Source organism: Strongylocentrotus purpuratus, unplaced genomic scaffold (genome assembly GCF_000002235.5).
Source record: "Strongylocentrotus purpuratus isolate Spur 01 unplaced genomic scaffold, Spur_5.0 spur5_scaffold_10, whole genome shotgun sequence".
Taxonomy (NCBI): domain Eukaryota; kingdom Metazoa; phylum Echinodermata; class Echinoidea; order Camarodonta; family Strongylocentrotidae; genus Strongylocentrotus; species Strongylocentrotus purpuratus.
Window position 1 is genome coordinate 7,790,308 of NW_022145595.1, and position 22,952 is coordinate 7,813,259.

Genomic DNA, 22,952 nt, shown 5'->3' on the forward strand with positions numbered 1-22,952 from the left:
CGCGGATCCAGGATTTCTTAGGGGGAGGGGGGGGGGGCAAATTTGAAATTATGCGAGCCAAATACTGGTACGTAATAGTGACCAGCATTGGCGTAATGAGGGGGGGGCAGGGAGGGGCGATTTCCCCCTCCCTCCTCCGCAAAGCGCGGAAGCTTTTACGTTTCATTAAATCATTAGAGAAAGAAGACGATTCGTTGTACCGTTCTCGACTCTAAATCCTCATCCGAATTCAGTTTTTCCTTCCCCCCCCCCCCTCCCGCGCGAAGCGCGGAAGCTTTTACGTTTCATTAAATCATTAGAGAAAGAAAAAAGGGGTGGTTTTTTTTCTCTCTCTCTTTGGACTTCTGAGAAATGTAAAGAGGAGGTTATAAAATATTTTGAATATCATAGAAAAATTGATCAAATCCCGGGATCAAATTCCTGCTAGCTTTGAAAGCTTATTCAGGATTATTTCATTTTGAAAAGTAAAAACATTGGCCCCCAGTCCCCCTCGATCGACTAGAGCTAACCTGAAATTGGGGGAGGGGGTGTGCTTCGAGCTAGGGGGGTGCAGCCCCCCCCCCCCATCCCCCCGGGATTTACGCCCTGCTACAAATAGAAATCATGAGCTAATCATTGGGACATTAGAGTTTTGGTCATGAAGTATAAAGCAAATGAATTCACAAACGAAATGAGAAAGATAAAAAAATAAGTAGGCCTACTCAGCGGCGTAGCTAGACCTGTTTCAGTGGGGGGGGGGGGGGGTGTAGAGGCCACCGATTATCGACAAAACTAGCCACAATTACCGACAAATATATTAGTGCCAATTATGTTTTTTTCTTCTCGAGGTTCCCCCCTGCGGCGCTCTGACGTTTCATAAAATTATTAGAGAAAGAAGACGACTCGCTATGGTTGTAACGTACTCCACTCTTTATCCTTGTCTGAATTCAGTTTCTTCCCTCGCGAAGCGCGGAAACTTTGAGGTTTCATTTAATTATTTGAAAAAGAAGACGATTCGTTGTACTGTTTTTGACTCTTATAAATCCTTGTTTGTTTCAGTTTTACCCCTCCCGGGCGCAAAGCGCGGAAGCTTTGACGTTCCATTAAATTATTAGAGAAAGAAGACGATTCGTTGTACCGTTCTCTACTCTTAAAGGCAGGCTTTACTACTTCAGCCAGAAGGGATTAGACTACACAGCGAGCCAGCGAGGTCACTGTGACAGGTGGCTATCTCATTAACTCAGCTTTCATTTAACATAAGAAAAAGAGGATCATGGGGGACCAACAGGCACCGATTGGGGAAGTTTTCTACATAGAGGGAGCAAGTAGCTACAAGTAGGACAGTGTGCCTTTAATCCTTGTCTGAATTCAGTGCCCCCCTCCCGCGCAAAGCGCGGAAGCTTTGACGTTTCATTATATTATTAGAGAAAGTAGAAGATTCGTTGTTCTGACTAGTTGTCTGAATTTTCACAAATGTTTATTTGTCCGATAAAAAGTCACAGTTCGTAGGGAAAAAAATTCCTTGCCGACCGAAATAATACATCTCACGACTTAAAACTTTTGCACTGATATACACGAGGGTCGAGCACATGGGTGTCGATCCCGGGGGGGGGGGGGGTAGGGGGGGATATACCCCCCCCCCCCAATATTTCAGGTGGGGGGGATGGCCTGTTCAATCATCCCCCCCCCCCAATAATTCACCATCAAAAAAAAATAAAAATGATGAGAGCCCGATGAGAGTAGTTAATGGTTATTACTCGCAAGATGACCATCAATATACACATTTTGCTATCTCATTTTCATAATACATACATATATAAATAGGATACGAAGTAAATGAGACGACCGTATATGAGACAAGAATAAATTGAATTCTCGCTCATACGGCTTCATCAGGAATTGATGAATTTATTCAATTTATTCAATCAACAGCATCATATAAATGCAATGCGTCAAATGCAAAGCCGCAGCGTTAAAAAGCAACGAGCTTAGTAAATGTTAAGCGCGAAGCGCAAAAGTGCAAAAAAGAAGAAGAGAGTGGGAGAGAGAGATAATGAGAGACAGAGAGGATACAGGCGCATATCCAGGGGGTGGTGGGGGTGGTCCCCTACTCCCCCCCCCCCCAAAAAAAAAGAGAAAGAAAGAAGAAAGGAAGAGGACATAGGAAGAAAAAGGATTGAGAGTCGAGAACGGTACAACGAATCGTCTTCCTTTCTCTAATAATTTAATGAAACATCAAAGCTTCCGCGCTTCGCGCGAAAAAGGGGGGGGGGGAGGGGACTGAATTCAGCAAGGTATAAGAGTCGAGAATGGTACAACGAATCGTCTTCTTTCTCTCATAATTTAATGAAACGTCAAAGCTTCCGCGCTTCGCGCGGGAAGGGGGGGGGGGGGGGTGGGGAGGAACTGAATTCAGACAAGGATTAAGAGTCGAGAATGGTACAACGAATAGTCTTCTTTCTTTAATAATTTAATGAAACGTCAGAAACTCCCCCTCCCTCCACCCACCCCCTAGGAGGTGCTCACTACCGGCCCCTAAAATAAAATCCTGCCTATATGCTTAAGAGGATAATAACCCAGGTAGCAAGCATGTGGGACACACATGGGTCCTATATTCTCTAGAATGTTATCTTTATTGAGGGTGACTTGAAAAAGTTAAAAACTTGGAAGGGAGGGGGGGGGGGCAACCTGCCACACGCCTCTACCTCTTGGTTGCTTTGATCCATTGCCGAAAATATTTTGGCACCTATCACCCCCCCCCCCCCCCCCCCCCAACCGAGGATACAAATCGACACCCTTGGTCGAGCAAGAATATCGACACAGCGGACCCGACACAGCAACATAATTATCTTGGCGTATCTTTCTTGCTCCCTCGACGTGGCGACTCCACCCAACATCCCCTCCCTCTCTTATTCCCACCCCTCTCCTCTCAGGCTCTTACCCCCCCGCCCCCTCTCTCTCTCCCCTCTTTCATCGCCAGTTTCTTTTGTTTCCTTTTTCTCTTTTTTTTTCCTTTTTCCTTTTCTTTCTTTTCTTTCTTTTCCTTTCTTTCCTCTCCTCCCTCTTTTTCTTTTTTCTCTTTCTTTCTTTCTTCTCTTTCCTTTCTTTTCTTTCTTTTCCTTTTCTTTTTTCTTTTCCTTCCCTTTCCCCCTCCCCCGGCTTTTCTCATTTTTCCCGACAGCAGCGCAATTTTACCGACAATATCCTGATAGGTGGGGGGGGGGTCGCACCCCCACACCCCCCCCCCCTTTAGCGACGCCCCTGGGCCTACTGTATATAAGAGATAAACTTAAAAGACACCAACAAAAAAGTGCCTCCAGAAATGTGTGCTCCAGAGTATAGTACTGTTATGTCTGAATATTTAGACTAATTCAATGAAGCCCTATCCTTCCCATCATGCACCTTCTAATTGCATTAAAAACCCAACATGGCTGAAAAACGCAAACAGGAAGAGGCCATCGATGATCTGTTTTTCAAACGACAGTGTGTCGAAAATTCCGATTCTCTGAAAGATTTGAATGGTGAGGATTCTAATGTACATTTTCATGTATTTACTATTCATATTTTTCTTACGAAAGTGGAAGAATAATGGTTGTATTGAAGTCCTGTTGTGTATGTTGGGCCCGCGCCCTGTGTGTGGGCAATCGCTTCCGTTCGTACGGTATGTGTCTACGTCTGTGTATGGTGTGTGTGTCTGTGAGCTACCATACCGAGGCCGTGTTGGGAGACCGTTCCGATTGTACCGTGGCGGAGAGTAGTACACTAGCCTAAGCTGAGCGGAGCTGCGCTACAGCTGACGTCGGTCTAATCTCAACTGCTGTGCTGTGGTGGGGGCGCGGGGGCTTGGGCCTCAGTCCGATTGATGGGGGTTCCAGAATATTTAGACCGTCCATCGAATTGACAATGGTGCATCTAGCCTCCAGTTTTGCTTTTCCCCCTTTTCTTAGAAGTAGATCTAGATCTACCCTAACTTGTTAAGTTTTATATATTTTTTTTTATTTATAAATTATAGTAAAGCCTAAAGGAGCCTGTTTTCGGCCACTTAAGACAAAATCCTTTTTTTAGGACCCTTTACTTCCTATTTATTATCATTTTTTGTTCAAATCATGAAGCAAATATTATTATTATTTAAACAAAAAAAGAATCCCAGAAAAAAAATCACGAATTGCCATGACAATATTCATTTCAATTTTCACTGTTTTGGAGCCCGTTATCGGCCGAGCGTTTCAGTTTACGGCCGCATGTACAAAGTCAATAGGAAGCGCTCGCGCGCGCCGTGCGTTTCCGCGCTGATGTACAGCACAAGCGGGCGGAGCAGGTATCCCACGCCGGAGCTCCCTGGTGCTCGCCTGGCCGAAGACGGGCACAGCGGTGATCGGAAGTTGGAATCTGAATTAGACAGAGATATCGTGTGTGCGTCGCGGTGTGCGGCTGCATTGATTTAATACATGCGATGAGATACTTTTGAGCTTGCGACTAGCACAAAATCGGGCTTTAAATCTGAAAAATACTTGAAATAAAGCTCATTTTATGGTACCCTTATTTCTTACAGACACGCGTAAGATACTCGATTTTTCAGATTTGGGTAGCGGGACCGGCGATTACATCGCTAAAATGTGATATTTTAGGATATATTTTCCATTGCAAATGTGGTTCTTCAGTGACACTGGCATGGTATGGTATGTGTGGGATATGTGTTATGCTATTATGCGATGTATTTTAGAGTGATTTTACCTTGCATCCAACCAATCGGCCGAAAACGGGAGCTGGCCGATTACGGGCTCCTTTACTCTAGATCTAGGGTAGCGTGCCCAGTATTCGGTCAATTCCCAGTATTCGGTCAGACAGCCGTTTCAACAGCTGTAACAATTTAAAAAATAATTAAAGAGCGACGAAACTTGCACAGATCAGGCAGCTGAACAACTTTTCTTAACTCTCAAAATTAAATCAGATTTAGGGCCCCAGAAAGATCTCCAACTTAGCTCAAAATTGGTCAGTGTCGCAAGACTTTCTGCACTTCTGCGTTCTCTTAGCACATGCGCTAACATGCATAGCCATATGTAGAAGTCTATTGCGAAACAACTGCGTGTGCTGTCGCAATGAATTTAGTATGTGTGTGAAGAGAATCACTTCCGTGTTCACTCCATCGCAGTGAATTTGCAAATGACGCATTTGCCGATGTGCGAGAGGTATTTATACGATACCCTTGCCATGCGGTATCGCTCGGCCAGTATTCGGTCAACGCATTGACATTCAGTGCTTTATCGCGCAATTGTGTGAAAATAGTGCGCAAATACGCTTCGCTCTTTGGTAGGCAAATTCATGCAAAAAAATATATTCAAAAAATTGACTTGAAAACACATCAGACAATTAGTCTGAACCGAGTCAGGAGCAGATTTGAAGAAATTATATTTTTAAATGTTGTAAAACCAAAGATATAAGAAGAAAACTGACCAAGTATCTGTACTAAAAATCGTACATGTAAAATTGGTCGTACACATTCGACAGCTCTAAATGACGCGCACGGTTGCGTTACGTGCGTTCTCGAATCCAAAATCATACCTCACACACACACTCTCACCATACCGCGAATGGTCCGTCGTGGGGAGCTAGCCGGCCGAGAGTTTGCAGCGATACCAACGCAGCTTCGGAGCTCCGCAGCGCGCCATTTTAGCGGGACTCGGAAAGGTTCGCGGTGGGAAGGCAGTGGCCTAACTTTTTGCCCAAACAACGCTAGATCGGCTGCTGGCAAAATGAAAATAACTACGATCGAGAACATCATCGGTATCTTAACTTTTCAGTGAGATAATTCTGAATTCTAATTGAGACTATATAATAAATTAAATCGACAAAGAAACCTCGGTAGAATTCTTATAACTATACAAAAGCTTGTTTATTTCTTCATTTGACATTTTGTTTTTGACCATTTTTTCGTGCGCGAGTCAATGCAAACTATGTATTACCAAACTTTCAACACGCAAGGAACGGGGAACACTCGCGGACCTCGTATCAAATTCGTTGCAAAAAAAAAAATCAAGGGTGATTTTGAAGCAGTGAAGAATATTGGCGCTGCAATGCGCAGAAATATACTTGAAAGAAACTTAAAAAATCATACCTGAATTTTCAGAAAATCGTATTTGTATTAGTGTACCTAGATGTGAATTGTTTATAACTCAGATTTTATGAAGATTTGTCGGGGAAAAATGTCAATTTTTTCCGTTTGGTGGTCATTTCTAGGCTAATATTTTAAAAGTCACTTCAGTAATGGTCCCGATGTTTCTCTTATCATACTCGGCTCGCATGTTATTCCTACATAGATTAAACATAGGATGGTTAAGGGTAAGACCGGATAAGATTATAAAAAAGATATATCCTTCCAACCTCCCATATCCCAGTTTTGGGCTGATTATTGCCGACCCACCGCAGCAAGGCCATTCAGATTTTCGTACGCGACCGAAGCGCCCTCTAGTGCCCCATAAATGTGCCTATCTTTGGCAACGGAGATACCACGCACAAATCGCGTGACCGAATTCTAATCGGCGCGACCGAATTCTGGGCAGAAAAATGCTCCGTCTTCTTTCGGAAGTATTTTGCTTATCATTATTCTATATTTTAAGTGACTATAAAATCCTGTTAGAGGAATAAATTTCTTTTCTTTTGATGGGTATATTGCCAAATAAAAGAGGTAAGAATTCAAAATATTAGTGATTTCCCCTTAAGTGACCGAATACTGGGCACTCTACCCTACACTGGACTGGCGTTTCATTCAAGAGTCGAGACTGAACATTTTTCCAATAAATATTAAATGGACATTTTTTGGAAATTTTGAAAATTGGTTGGATATTGAACCTAGATCTAGTAATTCTTTAACATTTTGATATATTTGGATGGCCCTGTGGATGAATTAAGCACTAGAAAATTTAGCCCCTAAAATAAAAGTAAAACATTTCTGCTTTCGAGAAATTGAATAAATAAAAAATGATCGGTGCTCCCGTTAAATTTCAAATGTTTCAAATAGCTCCTAAGGTCATTCCATTGGAAATCTCAGAATATGCATTTTTGATACATAATTTCCGAACGGGAATAGCATTAGCAAATCGGTCGATTATAGTCAAGAAAAATTGTTTTGAAGCTAAAGTAATATCAATTCTGAGAGAGAACAATTTAACAACAATTTACTCAAATAGCTTCTTCCCATGGATTGTTAAATATTGGAACGACCGCCCTCATGACATCCTGGACGCCCCAAACATAGACATTTTTAAGAAAAGGCTCTGCGATTTTTTCACAAACACCAATCGGAAATAATTCCACCAGGTCAACCCCCAGGTCAGCCCTCTGACGCGATGCGGGATCCCGCTTTGTCGGAGTAAAATCCAGAACCAGAACCAGAGAGCTATACAATATAAAGAGTTTATATTTAAAATTTCATCACTTTGGACTTGATTTAAAACTGCGACAACGATCATTGAATATTGTAAAATCGCATAAGCCCCAGTCCCATATAAAGCCGGACCAGCACGGACGAGCACGGACCACTCCGGACCATCCCGGACCATGGTCTGGGGTGATCCGGGATGGTCCGGGATGTTTTGTTCAAAAAATCGCAACCGCCGACCGTCTCCCCGGACCCAACACGGTACCACTACGGACCACCCCGGACCGTCCAGGCATAGCCCCGGCAGCAGTACAGATCATTCCAGACCCAGCACGGAGCCGCCACGGACCGTCCCGGACCACCCTGGTGCCAACACGGTGCCAACACGGATGACACCGGACCATCCCGGTGCCAACACGGATCATCCCGGAACGCCCCGGTGCTGGTCCAGGGTGATCCGTGTCGCCACCGTGCTGGGTCCGGGATCATCCGTAGGGGCGCCGGGGTGATCCGGGGTCAATAACTCACTCCCGGACTGCCACGGATCAACACGGACCGCCCCGGCGCCACTACGGATGACCCCGGACCCAGCACGGTGGCTACACGGATCACCCCGGATCAAACTATTGTCCCGGACCGTCCCGGACCACCCCGGCAGTTTTTGACCGTCAAAAACATCCGGGGTCGACTCCCGGACCGCCCAGGACCATCCAGGACCATCCAGGACCATCCAGGACCATCCAGGACCATCCAGGACCACCCCGGTGCCAACACGGTGTCAACACGGACCGAATCCTGGATCACCCCGGATAGGGTCCGGGATGGTCCGGGACGGTCCGGGACGTATATGGGACTGTAGCTTTATCTTCCAATATATTCATTTGAACCAAATTCATGACCCCATACCAAAACTCTGTATTAGGCCCTTAGTCTATCAGAATATTTGGTACCACATAGACACATGTTTCGTCACAGTGTCGGATAGTCTCATGTGCAGATCGCTAGCGCTTGTTAAATAATATACCCCCTTTAAAGTGCACTTTTACACTGAGTTTGAAAGTGAACTACTCTCTTAGAGCAGAGGAAAGCAGAAAAATCAGAGAAGTAGACTGGTGAAAGTTTAAATGAAAACGTTCCAAAAAAAGTGTTGAATATTTTAAAGATGTTGTCATTACCTTATACGTATGGGCTCTTCAAATTGTATGAATTAGTAATAACTCTGACTCAGTATAGCTATGCCACAAACCAGTTCAAAAAAGGGAAATTCAAAAATTATCATTATTGTCTTGTCTTGAGAGTTACATGTACATGTATGGAGTTGGATTTTGTCTGAAGTGTCCACAATCCACAGTAATTACTCTTTGTATTGTTTTGTAAATGCATCCTTGTTGGTTTGGCGGTATGTGTCTTTGCTCTGCCAGTTTAAGCCAAATCTGTGTGTGTGTGTGTTTGAAACATGGATTAAAAATAATCAGAAATTTAAATTGATTTGATTCTTTCAGGAGAGGAGGGGCATGTTGAGCAAGAAGTCTCTGATGGGCCCGCACCAAGCTGGGGTTCCCAGGCCTCTTCAAGCGACTCCTCTAGCTCAAGCAGCAGCGGACATCAGCCTGGTGGAGATTCCTCTAGTGAGGGCAGTATAACAGACAGCTTTGACATGGGACTGGGAGATATCCGGCCTGACAGTCTTGCAGGTATTGTTAAACAAAATCAGCCCTGTTCGTTTCTCTCTGTCTTTTTCTGTTGGTACTTCTTTCCATCTATCTCTTTCTATTTTTAGGCCTGCCTCTCACGAGCTGATTCTTGTTCCTTCTACATGTACTGTGTCTATCCTGCCATCGCTCTGTCTCTCTCTTTCTTCCCAATCTTATCTCTCTGGCATTCAGTATCTTTCTCTTTCTATCCCTCTTCTCTTTCAGAATTCATTTGTATACTATTATAATATTGAACATAAATAGAGACAACACCTGAAATTCTGGACAAGTTAAAGGTATTTTTTCTTTAATTCACAAGCTGAAACATGTGATGGCAGCATGACGGTGAAGTTGGAACAGGAAGATAACAATCTATGAGTTAAGACATCTAGGCATCGTTTCACAAAACTGTCATAAGTAAAAGTTTACTGACATCTCATTGATATGTTTGGTATATTTAGCACATGCATTGTCAATGGATTATCAGGGAACTAGAGGGATTCGTGTAACACCGCACATATATCTAGCTGTACTTGTCGTTGAAAATTGTTATTAAAGCATATCTGCTCTAGTTTGGCCAGGAGGGATTAGACATCCCTACATGGTTACTGACAGGTGGTTATCTCATCAAATCAGCTCTTAATTAACATTAGAAAAAGGGTCCGTGGGGGACCAACGGTCACTGATAAGCCATTGTTTGCTGTAGAGGGCACAAGTAGCTATAAGTAGTGCAGTGGGGCTTTAATGTCCTATGTCAAAAGTCAGTTTTATGTTTAAAAAGGGGTTCTCTGTTGCATTCATTCCTATCTGTTTGTGACACTCTCCCCAACCAACCAGGTTGGGTTGGTTGCAGAAGCAGATGATGTCTGGAAATTGTTATTAATGTCCAATGTTAAAAGTCAGTCTTATGTTTAAAAAGGGGTTCTCCATTGCAATCATTCCTATCTTGTTTGTGATACTCTCCCCCAACCAGGTCCCATGGGTTGGTTGCAGAAGCAGATGATGTCCGGTACCAACCCAAAGTCCATTTTGATGCGCATCATCCCATCGGGGATGACCATTCCGGAGGAGATGGATGAGTTTGAGATGTGGTCCATCATCGCAGAGTACCTGCGCTCCATCGACGAGCCGCCTCCAAGGCAGAAACTGGAGCAGTACAACACCTTCGACGATGCGATCCAACTACTGAAAACCTGCAAAAACATTCTGGTCTTGACTGGAGCAGGAGTGAGTTTTCTTATTTGTCTTTTACAGAATTGTAATGAGATCAAACTCATTACCTTCATATAGCTATTTCATCATATATTGTAAAAGCTGATAGCTTTGCATCTACAAATTTCTGTGGAAAATTGAGACACAGATATTTGTGATACATGTGACAATTTACAGAGGCTGTTTACAATGCATATTCATCTTGCATTATCAGCTGATTCTTATTGGCTACTTAGTTCATGACTTTAACCAATTACAGTCAAACCTGTGTATAGCCGTCTATGGCCGTTGTAGACAGGTTGGCGTATTCAGCCATTTTGATTTTGAATAATGGATTGACAGCGCGAGGCCCACTCGCAAGGCTCTAGCAGACCCGCCAGTGCGTGAAAATTTCTCTGTCTTTATGAGGGCTCTTAATGAAAAACAAACAGGATTGTTTCATGGTAAAATGTGTTGTGGACTACAAAGACTCTCATTTCGTACAGTATATGGGGATATTTTCTTTGTCATTTATGATGTTCAGGTATCTGTATCCTGTGGGATCCCAGACTTTCGCTCCAGAGACGGAGTGTATGCCCGCCTGGCGGTAGACTTTCCAGACCTGCCAGACCCGCAAGCCATGTTTGAAATCAGCTACTTCCGCAAAGACCCAAGACCCTTCTACAAGTTTGCAAAGGTATGGGGCAATGATTACTTCACAGTATAATTTAAGTCTTGTTGATGTATGGCTCTCAAGTTACCAGGAAAATCAGGGAACCCCTGGACACTAAGTCAGGGAGTTTCAGTGGTCCAAAACAAGTAGCGGTTATCAGTATAATGATAATAGCATTGTTTATATAGTGCTTCATACATTGAAGTTATCTCTAAGCATTTTACAGATATGTTACTACCCTGGTCATTGAATTCAGGCTTGCCTGCACACAATGTATGCACATTCTCCGCTCCTTGGGGAGCATTCCAGCGAGGTGCCAACTACAATGTCTTTCGCATCATACCCATTTAACACCTTGGTGGAGAGTGGCGAAAGGCTTTATGTCTTGCCAACAAATGTTAGTGCCGGGCTGGGATTTGAATCCTCAACTCTTAGATTCAGAGTCAAGTGAATAAACCACTATACCACAACACCTCCACCTTCAGTACCTTATATTTTGTCCTGTGTACAACGGCGTATCCCTCGGATGATTGGCTAAGGAGGCTTTTAAGTTTGTGCAATGCCTCTTTTAAGATCCTGGACATTTGAATAGCTATCTGGGAAAACTCAAGGAAACATCAGGGAATTTTGTTTTTAATGGAATGCTGGGAACCTTTATGCAGTAGAATCTATTACTTTCGCAAATGTCACTCACTATCCAGATTTGGGAAAGTTAATGCCGCGAAAGGCATCCGTAAGGTAAATTTGCCAGTTTGGAAAAATTCTCGGAAGTGCAATGGCTAAAGGGTATAATTTGCGAAGTTCAGGTCACAAAAGTTAACAGTACAAAGACTGCTCAAGAATATGTTGTCTTTAAATGTAGACAAGGGATCTCTTGTTTTGATAATCTGATAATCCATTCATTGTGTAATACTAGAATATAAGATAATTTCTTGTCTATCTTTAATTTGATGGTTCTTCTATGATTATAAACACAACGATATAGTTTCTCATATATATTTACGTATTTGTACGATGTGTGACCAGAACAAATTTCCATGTATTCTTGAGAATTTGGATAAATAAAAAAAATTGAATTGAATTGCATTGCAGGAGCTGTTCCCAGGCCAGTTCAAGCCCTCCACCAGTCACAAGTTCATCTCCCAGCTGGAGCAGCATCAGAAGCTGCTGAGGAACTACACTCAGAATATTGATACCCTAGAGCAAGCCGCAGGGATCAAAGGAGTTATACAGTGCCATGGTAAGTCCATCGCCGTTATCCTTAAGCAAAGCTGCCAACCATTCCGTTTTTGGCGGAATTACTCCGTTTTTTTCCTCCAAATAACGGTATTACGTTTTTTATGCCTCTGTTACGAAGTAGCCGGAGGCATTATGTTTTCAGGTTGTCCGTCCGTCCGTACGTCCCGTTCTCGTGATCGCGTTATCTCAAGAACCGATTGATGGATTCCTGCCAAACTTTGGTCATGTATGTATCTTGCAGAGCCGATGAACTGATTAGATTTTGGGGTCACGAAGGTCAAAGGTCAAAGGTCACAGGGCTCATTATATATGCAAAAACAGCTTGTGATCGCATTATCTCAAGAACCGATTGATGGATTCCTGCCAAACTTAGATCATATATGTATCTTGCGGATTCAATGAACTTGAGTAGATTCTTGGGTCAGGAGGTCAAAGGTCAAATGTCATGGGCTCATTATGTATGCAAAAATAGCTTGTGAACGCATTCTCATTAGAACTGACAGATGGATTACTATTTAACTCAGGACATCTTGCAGAGCCAATGAACTGAGTAGATTTTAGGGTCATGAGGTCAAAGATCAAAGGGTCATATATGTATATGAGAAATTGCTTGTAATCATGATATTCTGAGAACCTGTTAATGGATTACAATGAAACTTGAATTTGAAAAATTTCTTCTGTTTTGGTTTGTAAACTTGCTCTATGATGGAGACATCATTTTCGACTGCGCGCAGTCGAAGTTCCATCTAGTTCTTCATAAAATACGTTTTTTAATTTTTATTTTTTTTATTTTTTTTTTACATACCGCACGTCAAACAACTGCCCTAAAATGGTGATTTGATCACAAATTCAATAGAAAACTAATTTTAAAACATACTTGAAGAGAAAAATATTCTAAAAAAAAATGAAATGCAGATAATACCAAAATAACCACAAAAAAATTACCTGCTTGTATGGAAAAAAACAGCATGATGAATGAACATTTCTGCATTGGAAGTGTGTCGCGCGTGGTTGTAAGTTTCGTTTTTATGAATTCCTCTTTTTGGCTTGAAATTCCTTTTTCTTGCCATCATGATTCCTTTTTTTGGTCGCACAAGGTTGGCAGCCCTGTTAAAGCCCCACTGCAATACTTATAGCTACTTGCGCCCTCTGTATAGCAAACAATGCCTAAACGGTGACCAATCGTCCCCCATGATCCCCTTAAAAAAAATATTAATTGAGAGCTGATTTGATGAGATAGCCACCTGTCAGTGACAATGCAGGGAGGTCTAATCCCTCCTCTCCAAACTAGTGCAGTGGGGCTTTAAAGGCATCGTTAAACAATGTTAAATCTGAGATCCATGGCCCTACGTGTTATCAGTGTCTGTGATATGGTGTAATATGGAACCCCTACAAAAATTGCGCTTCAAAATGAACATAAACTGCCCCCTACCCCCCCCCCCCCCAAAAAAAAAATCTTTCAGTGACCGGTTTTACCATACAGTACTCATTTTCCAAAATAGACTGTAGTGTTATGAAAAACGAAAAATGAAATTCCGATTTCCAATCATAAATATCTTGATAATCAAACAAGCCATCAGCTTGTATAAGTCATGGGATTCCTGATTGACCTAAAGGTTTATAATTATGATTGCAGCATGAGCTAAATCCAGGATTTTGTTTCAGAATCTGAGGCAATGTTACTAAGTCACTTTAAAGGGAAATGCATCCTTGAAGGTATGAAGTTCAAACTTGGTGATAATATGCAACAGTATAGGGAGATGAACTTATTCAATCTTGGGGTCAGTAGGTCAACGGTCGTAAAGGTCAATTCCATGAAATTCTGGGTTATGAACCTCGTTTTCACAATATCTGAAGTACCACCAAATGTAGATTAATTGCCAAAGGTTATTAGTACCCTAGCAGAACTCGACTCGCCAACCATGTGATCCACAGTCTGCCGATGTACCTGCTACACCCCAACACCTCTAGTGGAGGTGTTGTGGTGTAGTGGATAAGTCACACGACTGCAGATCACAAGGTACGGGGTTCTAGTCCCGCCGCAGCACTAATGTCCTTTGGCAAGACGTTTATCTACATTTGCCACTCTCCACCCAGGTGTTAAATGGGTACCCGGTAGGATGCGAAAGCTAATGTGGTTTGATTAGCAAGTGTGCGCTTGTAAAAATGGCGACTGGCCTGAATGCTTCTCAGGGAGCGGAGAAGGTACATACGTTGTGTGTGGGTAAGCCTGAATCCGATGGCCGGAGTAATAATATATCTGTAAAGCGTTTCGACACATCGTTGTATTGATGTATTGGGTGCTAAATAAAAGCGGAATATTATTATTATTATTCCTTGAGAATCGCATTATTTTTAATTTTTTTGGTAAAGGTTCCTTTGCCACTGCAACATGCACTCGATGTGGACTAAGTGTGGACTCGGATGCGATCAGAGATGATGTATTCAACCAGGTAAGACACTCCTTATGACAGTACTACCACTTGATTTTGAAGGTTAAAGATAAAGTTGAGTTCTGGTCATGCGATTGCATTGTGAAAGAAAAGTTGTGGAATGGATCAGAAAAAGTTGATCATGTAGCATGTAAGTATCGGTGTGTACTGCAAGGTTCTGGAGTCATCAAAATCATAATAAATTTGACCCAGTCTTGGTAAAGGAACAAGCACTGTACACAGAAAGATGTATATGGGACTACACAAATGGTGTCAGGGGTTACCTACATGTACCTTGATTCCTTATCTTTCTTTGCTCTTTACTCAGCCAGTATACATTTTCAACCAAAATTGTTTGGCAAATGACAATTATTTGTAATCTTGAACATTCAGTGTAAGTTTCATTTCATTCTGTGATAAATCATTTTCTTTCTTTTTTACCAGAACTCACGTTTATCTTTAAGATAATACTCACGCTTACGGGTAATGGGTTGTGCCTGTATTTAGCCATGTGAATATTCAGTTCAGTAGTAACTGTGTTTAGAAATGTCCTAAGATGTTATACAAACCGAAGATCAAGAGTACATGGTGTTGTGATTTTTCCAGTGGGAGAAAATCCTAATAGGTTGCATGACTGGCCACTGACTGGTTGCTGGTCAAGACACACTGAACTGAGCCAGATATAGTCTGGTTTGACCATAAGGATCACTGTAACAATTCTTATTTCCAATTCACTTTAGGGCCCCATTTCACAAAACTTGTCATCAGTGACAAATGACATTGATTGTTATAAGCTACTGAAATCCTTGCTTCTGATTAGTTATCAGCAGATTTGTCACTGATATTTGTCATTTGTTATTGCAAAAAGGCTTTGTGAAACACCCTCCAGGTTGAACCAGTCTGCCCTCAGTGCAGTTCTATACACCAGAGTAGGCCATCCTTTTTTTTTTTTTTTTTCTTTATGTGAGAGTAGGCCATCCTGAAAGCAAACATAGTTTTCTTTAGTGGCGATGGTCACTCTAACCATTCCAATTTCCTTTTCACTTCAGGTGGTTACAATTTTGCCCACGGAGCAGCCGTGATACACCAGAGATGGCCGTCCTTAAACCAGATATAGTCCTATGTATTGAGACTAACTTTTACCACTCCTATTCCCCTGTCATCCTAGATTGTTCCTGTCTGCCCCCAGTGTGGCCCTGATACACCAGAGATGGCTGTCATGAAGCCAGATTTAGTCCTATTTATTGAGACTAACTTTTACCACTCCTATTCCCCTGTCATCCTAGATGATTCCTATCTGCCCGCAGTGTGGCCCCGATACACCAGACATGGCCGTCCTTAAACCAGATATAGTCCTATGTATTGAGACTAACTCTTACCAATCCTATTCCCCTGTCATCCTAGATGATTCCTATCTGCCCTCAGTGTGGCCCTGATACACCAGACATGGCCGTCCTGAAGCCAGATATAGTCCTATGTATTGAGACTAACTCTTACCAATCCTATTCCCCTGTCATCCTAGATGATTCCTATCTGCCCTCAGTGTGGCCCCGATACACCAGAGATGGCCGTCCTTAAACCAGATATAGTCCAATGTATTGAGACTAACTTTAACCACTCCTATTCCCCTGTCATCCTAGATGATTCCTATCTGCCCACAGTGTGGCCCCGATACACCAGACATGGCCGTCCTTAAACCAGATATAGTCCAATGTATTGAGACTAACTTTTACCACTCCTATTCCCCTGTCATCCTAGATTGTTCCTGTCTGCCCCCAGTGTGGCCCTGATACACCAGAGATGGCCGTCCTTAAACCAGATATAGTCCAATGTATTGAGACTAACTTTTACCACTCCTATTCCCCTGTCATCCTAGATGATTCCTATCTGCCCTCATTGTGGCCCCGATACACCAGAGATGGCCGTCCTTAAACCAGATTTAGTCCTATTTATTGAGACTAACTCTTACCAATCCTATTCCCCTGTCATCCTAGATTGTTCCTGTCTGCCCCCAGTGTGGCCCTGATACACCAGAGATGGCCGTCCTGAAGCCAGATATAGTCCTATGTATTGAGACTAACTCTTACCAATCCTATTTCCCTGTCATCATAGGTTGTTCCTGTCTGCCCTCATTGTGGCCCCGATACACCAGAGATGGCCGTCCTTAAACCAGATTTAGTCCTATTTATTGAGACTAACTCTTACCAATCCTATTTCCCTGTCATCATAGGTTGTTCCTGTCTGCCCTCATTGTGGCCCCGATACACCAGAGATGGCCGTCATGAAGCCAGATTTAGTCCTATTTATTGAGACTAACTCTTACCAATCCTATTCCCCTGTCATCCTAGATGATTCCTATCTGCCCGCAGTGTGGCCCTGATACACCAGACATGGCCGTCCTGAAGCCAGATATCGTCTTCTTTGGTGAGGGCCTTCCAAACCACTTCTATGACAAGCTAAACGACGACAAAGAGACAGCTGATCTACTCATCGTTATGGGGTCCTCTCTTAAAGTCAGGCCTGTAGCTACTATCCCAAGTGAGTTTATGATACTTTGCAGATAGATTTGATACAATTTAAGTGATATTTTGCCATCAAATTTTTGGCTCCCAACACCTTAGAGGGGCTTTAAGCCGAGTTCTGAGAGTACAGTCAGTAGCATGATACATACATATAATTTAGTTCTTTCTTCGGGTATTAAAGATTTGAATGAAAGTACGGATGATTGTCACCATTCTGTGGAGAGAAAAAAAGATAAAGATCTTTAGCAATCTCAAATCTATGACTTTATTCTAGCAAGAATAAACATAGACACAATTGGATGTCCACTTCCAAATGAAATCCACTTTCTGAAAGTTAGTCCTAACCTGTAAAAGGCATTGAACAAAAATGAGCTTTTCATCTGATATTGAAAATTATGATGATGTAGAACCGAAAATGTTCGCATGCATGAAATGTTAAAAAATTTGGTTGAGTAGTCCAGGTTCACAAAGAGTGTCATGCCATGGAAAACTTGAATCACAAATGATTTATCCCAAAAATGTTATAAACGCTAAAGTCTCTTGCGATGAAAATTGCTGTTGTTTAATAGCAAACAAGTTGTGTAGCACTTGTTTCTTGTTTTACAGTACTTTTATTGAATTTCTTTTTGTACTTTACTGAATTTCCTTTTATCATGTAATATTTGTAGACTTGTAGTCATCTTTGTTTCTTGCACCCGATTATTCTTGCAGGTCTGCTTCCAAAAAAAGTGCCTCAGATTCTGATTAACAGAGAACCCCTTCCCCACTTGAACTTTGACATCGAGTTGCTAGGCGACTGTGATGTCATCATCAATGAGATCCTCCACCGGCTAGGGGATGGCTGGGACCATGTGTGCCAGTCGCAGCAGAGATTGACAGAGACCACCCACATTCCCAATGGATTCAAGCCTAAAGAGTCTCAACAAGCCCGGAAGGCAGTGCTGGAGGAGGGAGAAACAACCGTGGATCAGAGACCTGATCCAGTGCTGGATGAGGGAGAAACAACCGTGGATCAGAGACCTGATCCAGTGCTGGATGAGGGAGAAACAACCGTGGATCAGAGACCCGATCCAGTGCTGGATGAGGGAGAAACAACAGTGGATCAGAGATCCGATCCAGTGCTGGATGAGGGAGAAACAACCGTAGATCAGAAACCTGATCCAGTGCTGGATGAGGGAGAAACAACTGTGGATCAGAAACCTGATCCTGCAGGTAGGATAGATCAGGAGGAATCCGTGTCAAATCCAATAAATGTCAAATCGAAAGAGGATACACAGCACTCTTTGAGTTCTTTGAAGGAGGAAGGTCAAGTGTCTAGTGGTGATGATAAGAATGAGGGATCTAAAGCTGGAGAAGGCGATGACAGATTAGCTCGTTCGAACAGCCAAGATTCTCCAATCTCGACAGAAGGACATGTAAAACAGAGTTGTGTCGAAAGACTCCGGGCTCCCGAGAATCAAACTTCATCAGAACATCATATAAATGGCTTAACAAACGAAGGCAAGATTCATGTAGATGCTTTGCCTTGTTCCCGAAGTGAGACAAACTGTTCCCCATCGTCAAATAGTGACAGGTTGCAGAGTGCTGATGAAGTTGAAAATGCCTTAGCGTCGAGTGAACCCCAAACTTCCAAAACGATTCCCTCTGAATCGTCACAATCCCATACAGCACAGGATCAGACTGCTCAAAGAAACAGTGCTGCTGAACAGTACATGCTCTTTCAAAGAACGTTGGACTCGATAGGGAACTCGTCCACGGGTGCTAGCTCCCCGGATGTCAAAGTGGGCAACGACTCCGAAAGCACTCAAACCCATGTTGCAAGTGACTGTAAAGAACCAAGTACTGATGTGAAAGCGGAAGCTGAAGATCTGGGATTGTGTGTGAACGAAACAGACAGAACAAATTCACAAGATGATTTAAATTCTGAAGTTGGTAATGTTAGCTCGTCAAGTGGAAGTGTTGTAGAACATAGGGAGCAAGCTAGTCCTGCCTCGGACTCTGAAGCCAAGCCAAGTCCATCCACGTCTGCGGCAGCCAAAACACCTCGGGCAACGATTTCAACTCAACTGAAAGGTAAAGACCAATTTTTTGTAATGAGGAATATTTCTTCTCTTTTGATTTTTGGAACTAGAAAGTACTCCATGTTGAATTAAATTAGAGAACATTCCACAGAAACTTTAAAGCTGACTCTAAATTGGAAAGAGAAACAAAGGATTCTGTCAACCTTCCTTGCTTTTTACTTCCATACATTTTCTTTATTCAAATGAAATATATGTCTTTGTTGAAGTTGTTTAAATCTTTTTTATTTTTCACAGAATCGTCCTTCCTCTTCATCCCACCAATGCGCTATGTATTCCATGGAGCCGAGGTGTTCCTTTCCGATGACGACAATGAAATTGAGCACGGTTTGGAAGGTCTCAACAAAGACATGGACATTAATGATCTTCACAATGAACTTGAGAATGGTGACCTTCACAATGAACTTGAGAATGGTGACCTTCACAATCACCTTCACAACGGTGATGACTTGCCTGATCTGTCAGAAGAGGATCACTCGCTGGCTAAAGAGAAAGCTGTTTCGTTAGACGACTTAACTCCGACTGTGCCCTCGACCGACCGGGAGACTAGCCAGTATGGTCAATCAGCGTCCAAAGCGCAGTGTGTTCCGGAAACGAATGGAAGAGATGGGTCGCCTTTTGAAGCGCCGTCTGGTGAAACTGTACACACACATATAGATCTACCTGTGACACCTTAACTAAGCCACGATGCCTTTTGTATTTAAAGATTCCATCATACTGCAACCGAAGATAACAAATGTAACAGTTTGTGTCTTTTTTGTCTCTCCCATTCTTTGCATGATTCTTGTAGGTGTACAAATTTAGAGTGGGTTTAGTGTATGGTATCAAATTTAGAGTGGGTTTAGTGTATAGTATCCAATATCTGTTCAGTCTTCTTTTTCATTTTGACCCAAACACTTTTATTATAAAGTTAAATACTTGTAATGCAATTACATGGTGAACGGAACTCTCCTGAAGTAATTGGAAAAGGCTGATTATGTAGTGCAATAAGTGCATAGAAATAAGTGTATGCTGTCGGGTCTTGGAGTCGTCTCGCTGAACATAACAACCACTGCACACAGAAATGGACATATGGGACTTCACATACATTTGGAGTGAAAATTGGGTTCTAACTTTTCAGCCATTTCTCAAGTCACATTTCAAGTGTGAGAGTGATATGCAGTGCAATCCTATGAAGAGGATACACTGTATTTGCATTCCTGTCAAGTCATTTAGCCGCTTCCCCAACATAGCTCGTTTTTAAGACTATACCTGCCTTCTTACAAATTCTCAAATGATTTTTTATTTTAAAAGAAATAAAGACCACAAATTCAGCCAGAAGAAGCAAAGCTGGATTCTGAACTCCTCAAAATAAAGTTCTGCAATTCAAGTTTGAGCGTTGATATCTCTCTTGTTACAATATGGTCATATTTGACGCTGGTATCATTGGAAAGCCTTTGTATTCCCCTTTACAATAATACCCCATTTGTAACGATCAGGTAATCACAGACTGTGCAGTACACCTGTAAGTTGGGCCGAGTCAAAATGCATTGTTATTGTCCATAGCGAATTTGTTTGGACAGGAGGATAGATTGAGTTTTGAAGGAATAACGATGCATTTTGCAATATTTCACTGTTGACTTAGTATTGTACATTCAATGATTACATAATCGTTATGGATGGGGCAGCATTGTTAAGGGGAAGAAACACTTAAAGAGAAGGTAGAGTTCATGGGAGAGGTGAAAAATGATTTGTTATCACTTCCCTGAAAAGCATGGCTCTTCAAATGCCTTCATATTCTGAATATGACAAGTAACAGCTTCAAAATGAGGCCCGATTTATATGCCACATTCTTGTGTAGTCCCGCTTTTTCACAATGCAATCGCATGACCTGTGACCTGTTTTACAAGGCCTTTTATCAATGACAAATGATAAAAATCAGTGACAAACCTGCTGATAGCCAATCAGAAGCAATGATTTCACTAGCTTATAACAAAAAAAAAGCTTATGACAAGTTTTGTGAAACACCCTCCCCCCCCCCCCCCCCCCCCAACTTTTCAACGATATCACTGTCAGGTATGACCATATACCAACAAGGGAGATATCGACGCTAAAACTTGAATTGCAGAATTTTCTTTGAGGGGTTTACTTTCAAGTACCTGATTTAACTTCTGAAACAAAACCTGGAGAGAGTTATAAGTTATAAGCCACTGATGTAGTAGTACTGTATTCAGCAAAATATGCGTATTCAAAATTAAATGTTCAATCCTAATTCAAATGTAGAAGTTACGATTATATAGAGCTTTGGTTTTAATTTGTTTTCTTTGATTTTGTCATTCTTGACATAACTAGATTTATGTGTTTGTTCTTTCTCATATTCTCAATGGTAAAACATCATCTACTGTATGCTTTTAAAAATATGCAGTGAACAGCCACGGTTTACTGCGGTATATGCCATTACAAGCCTTTAGAGTTCTTGGCCTATATTTATAAAACATTACTAAGCCGTCTGTCAACTAATTATTACATAAGCTTTAGTACATATTTATAACAGGCTTACTAAGGTTATATATATATGGACCGGGAAGTTCACTAGGCCTCCTGGGGGGTGTTTCACAAAGATCCTAAGTTGAACTTATCTCTAAGTTGGACTTAACAATTATGGAAAGCTGTTAGCATCCTTGAAAATATTCCATTACAAAGTTATTTTAAAAGGCATAAAATGTTGATTCAAATCTTTCATATTTTTTTTATTATCATGGGAGATTTCATGTTCTTGATGTAGAATTTATGAAAAGTCTAAAATACTTTAATTTTTGCTTTTGAATATAGTTCATTATAAGGCTACAAATGGCTCTCCATAATAGTTAAGTCCAACTTAGAGTTAAGTTCGACTTAAAATCTTTGTGAAACATCCCCCTGGTCTAGGTCAGTCAAGAAATAAAATGTAGTTAAAGCCCCAATGCACTACTTATAGCTACTTGCGTGCTCTATATAGCAAACAATGCCTAATCGGTGACCATTGGTCCCCCATGGTCCCCTTGTTCTTATGTTAATTGAGAGCTGATTTGATGAGATAACCACCTGTCAGTGACCATGCAGGGAGGTCTAATCCCTCCTAGCCAGACTAGTGCAGAGGGGCTTTGAGTTCCATTAACTGTTATAAGCTTGTGAAATTGTTCCATTTGATTTGCCATTTGCAAATTTTTACAAATATGCAACTCTTACAATTGATGATAAATATTAAATGGCCCAGTTGTCGGAAGATTCAGGAGACAGAAAATATGTTTGTGAGGTGTGGAGAATTGTTTGGGTAGTGCTGTATGTCTTCAATGAGGAAGCATCTTTCCCACTGGTGTTCATAAACAGGGTCTTAGATATTTTGGTAGTGGATGGATACAGTAAGAAATGGCAATGTGCAATGGCATGTTGCTATAGAATGAAGCATGTGTTATACCAAGGTGTGTTTATGGAGCGAATATGATTATTTATCTTCATTTATGTGGAATGGAGTCTGTCGAAACATGTGTCACGGGATAGGAAGCCGTAAGTGTTCCTGTACAAAGTGGAAAGCTTGAAGGGTAATCCAATCTTAATAGCAAACAACTCTAAAAGAAAGCAGAAAAATCAAAGAGGGCGACAGTTTGATCGAAATTGGACAGAAAATATGTGTGGGAACTGCACATTGATGAATAGATAATGTCACTGTGATACAGTGCCGGACAACTTTTCCCAATTGTTCCAACACACATGACCAAAATGTCATTTTTGTCATAATATATGGTTC

The 22,952-nt window shown here is 41.9% G+C and overlaps 1 protein-coding gene across 2 annotated transcripts; it reads left to right on the forward strand.

Moving 5' to 3' along the window:
- The first annotated feature begins 3,406 nt into the window (after positions 1-3,406).
- On the forward strand, positions 3,407-21,124 carry LOC105443501 (NAD-dependent protein deacetylase sirtuin-1). Of its 2 annotated transcripts, XM_030979351.1 has the most exons (10): positions 3,407-3,500; positions 8,860-9,051; positions 10,025-10,278; positions 10,787-10,939; positions 12,008-12,155; positions 14,528-14,607; positions 16,935-17,124; positions 17,820-18,058; positions 18,104-19,181; positions 19,424-21,124. In XM_030979351.1, the coding sequence occupies exons 1-10, from the start codon at positions 3,407-3,409 to the stop codon at positions 19,861-19,863; spliced, it is 2,868 nt and encodes a 955-aa protein (XP_030835211.1). In that variant the 3' UTR covers positions 19,864-21,124. The 2 variants fall into 2 exon arrangements, with proteins under 2 accessions (XP_030835211.1, XP_030835210.1); XM_030979350.1 differs by having other exon boundaries at positions 17,820-19,181.
- Positions 21,125-22,952: the final 1,828 nt, after the last annotated feature.

What these genes read in the sequence shown, in the direction of transcription:
- LOC105443501 (XM_030979350.1), top strand. Translation starts at nt 3,407, where the DNA reads ATGGCTGAAAAACGCAAACAGGAAGAGGCCATCGATGATCTGTTTTTC. An exon ending in CCGGCCTGACAGTCTTGCAG is followed by an intron (nt 9,052 to 10,024) that starts GTATTGTTAAAC and finishes TCCCCCAACCAG; the next exon opens with GTCCCATGGGTTGGTTGCAG. An exon ending in AGGAGTTATACAGTGCCATG is followed by an intron (nt 12,156 to 14,527) that starts GTAAGTCCATCG and finishes TTTTTGGTAAAG; the next exon opens with GTTCCTTTGCCACTGCAACA.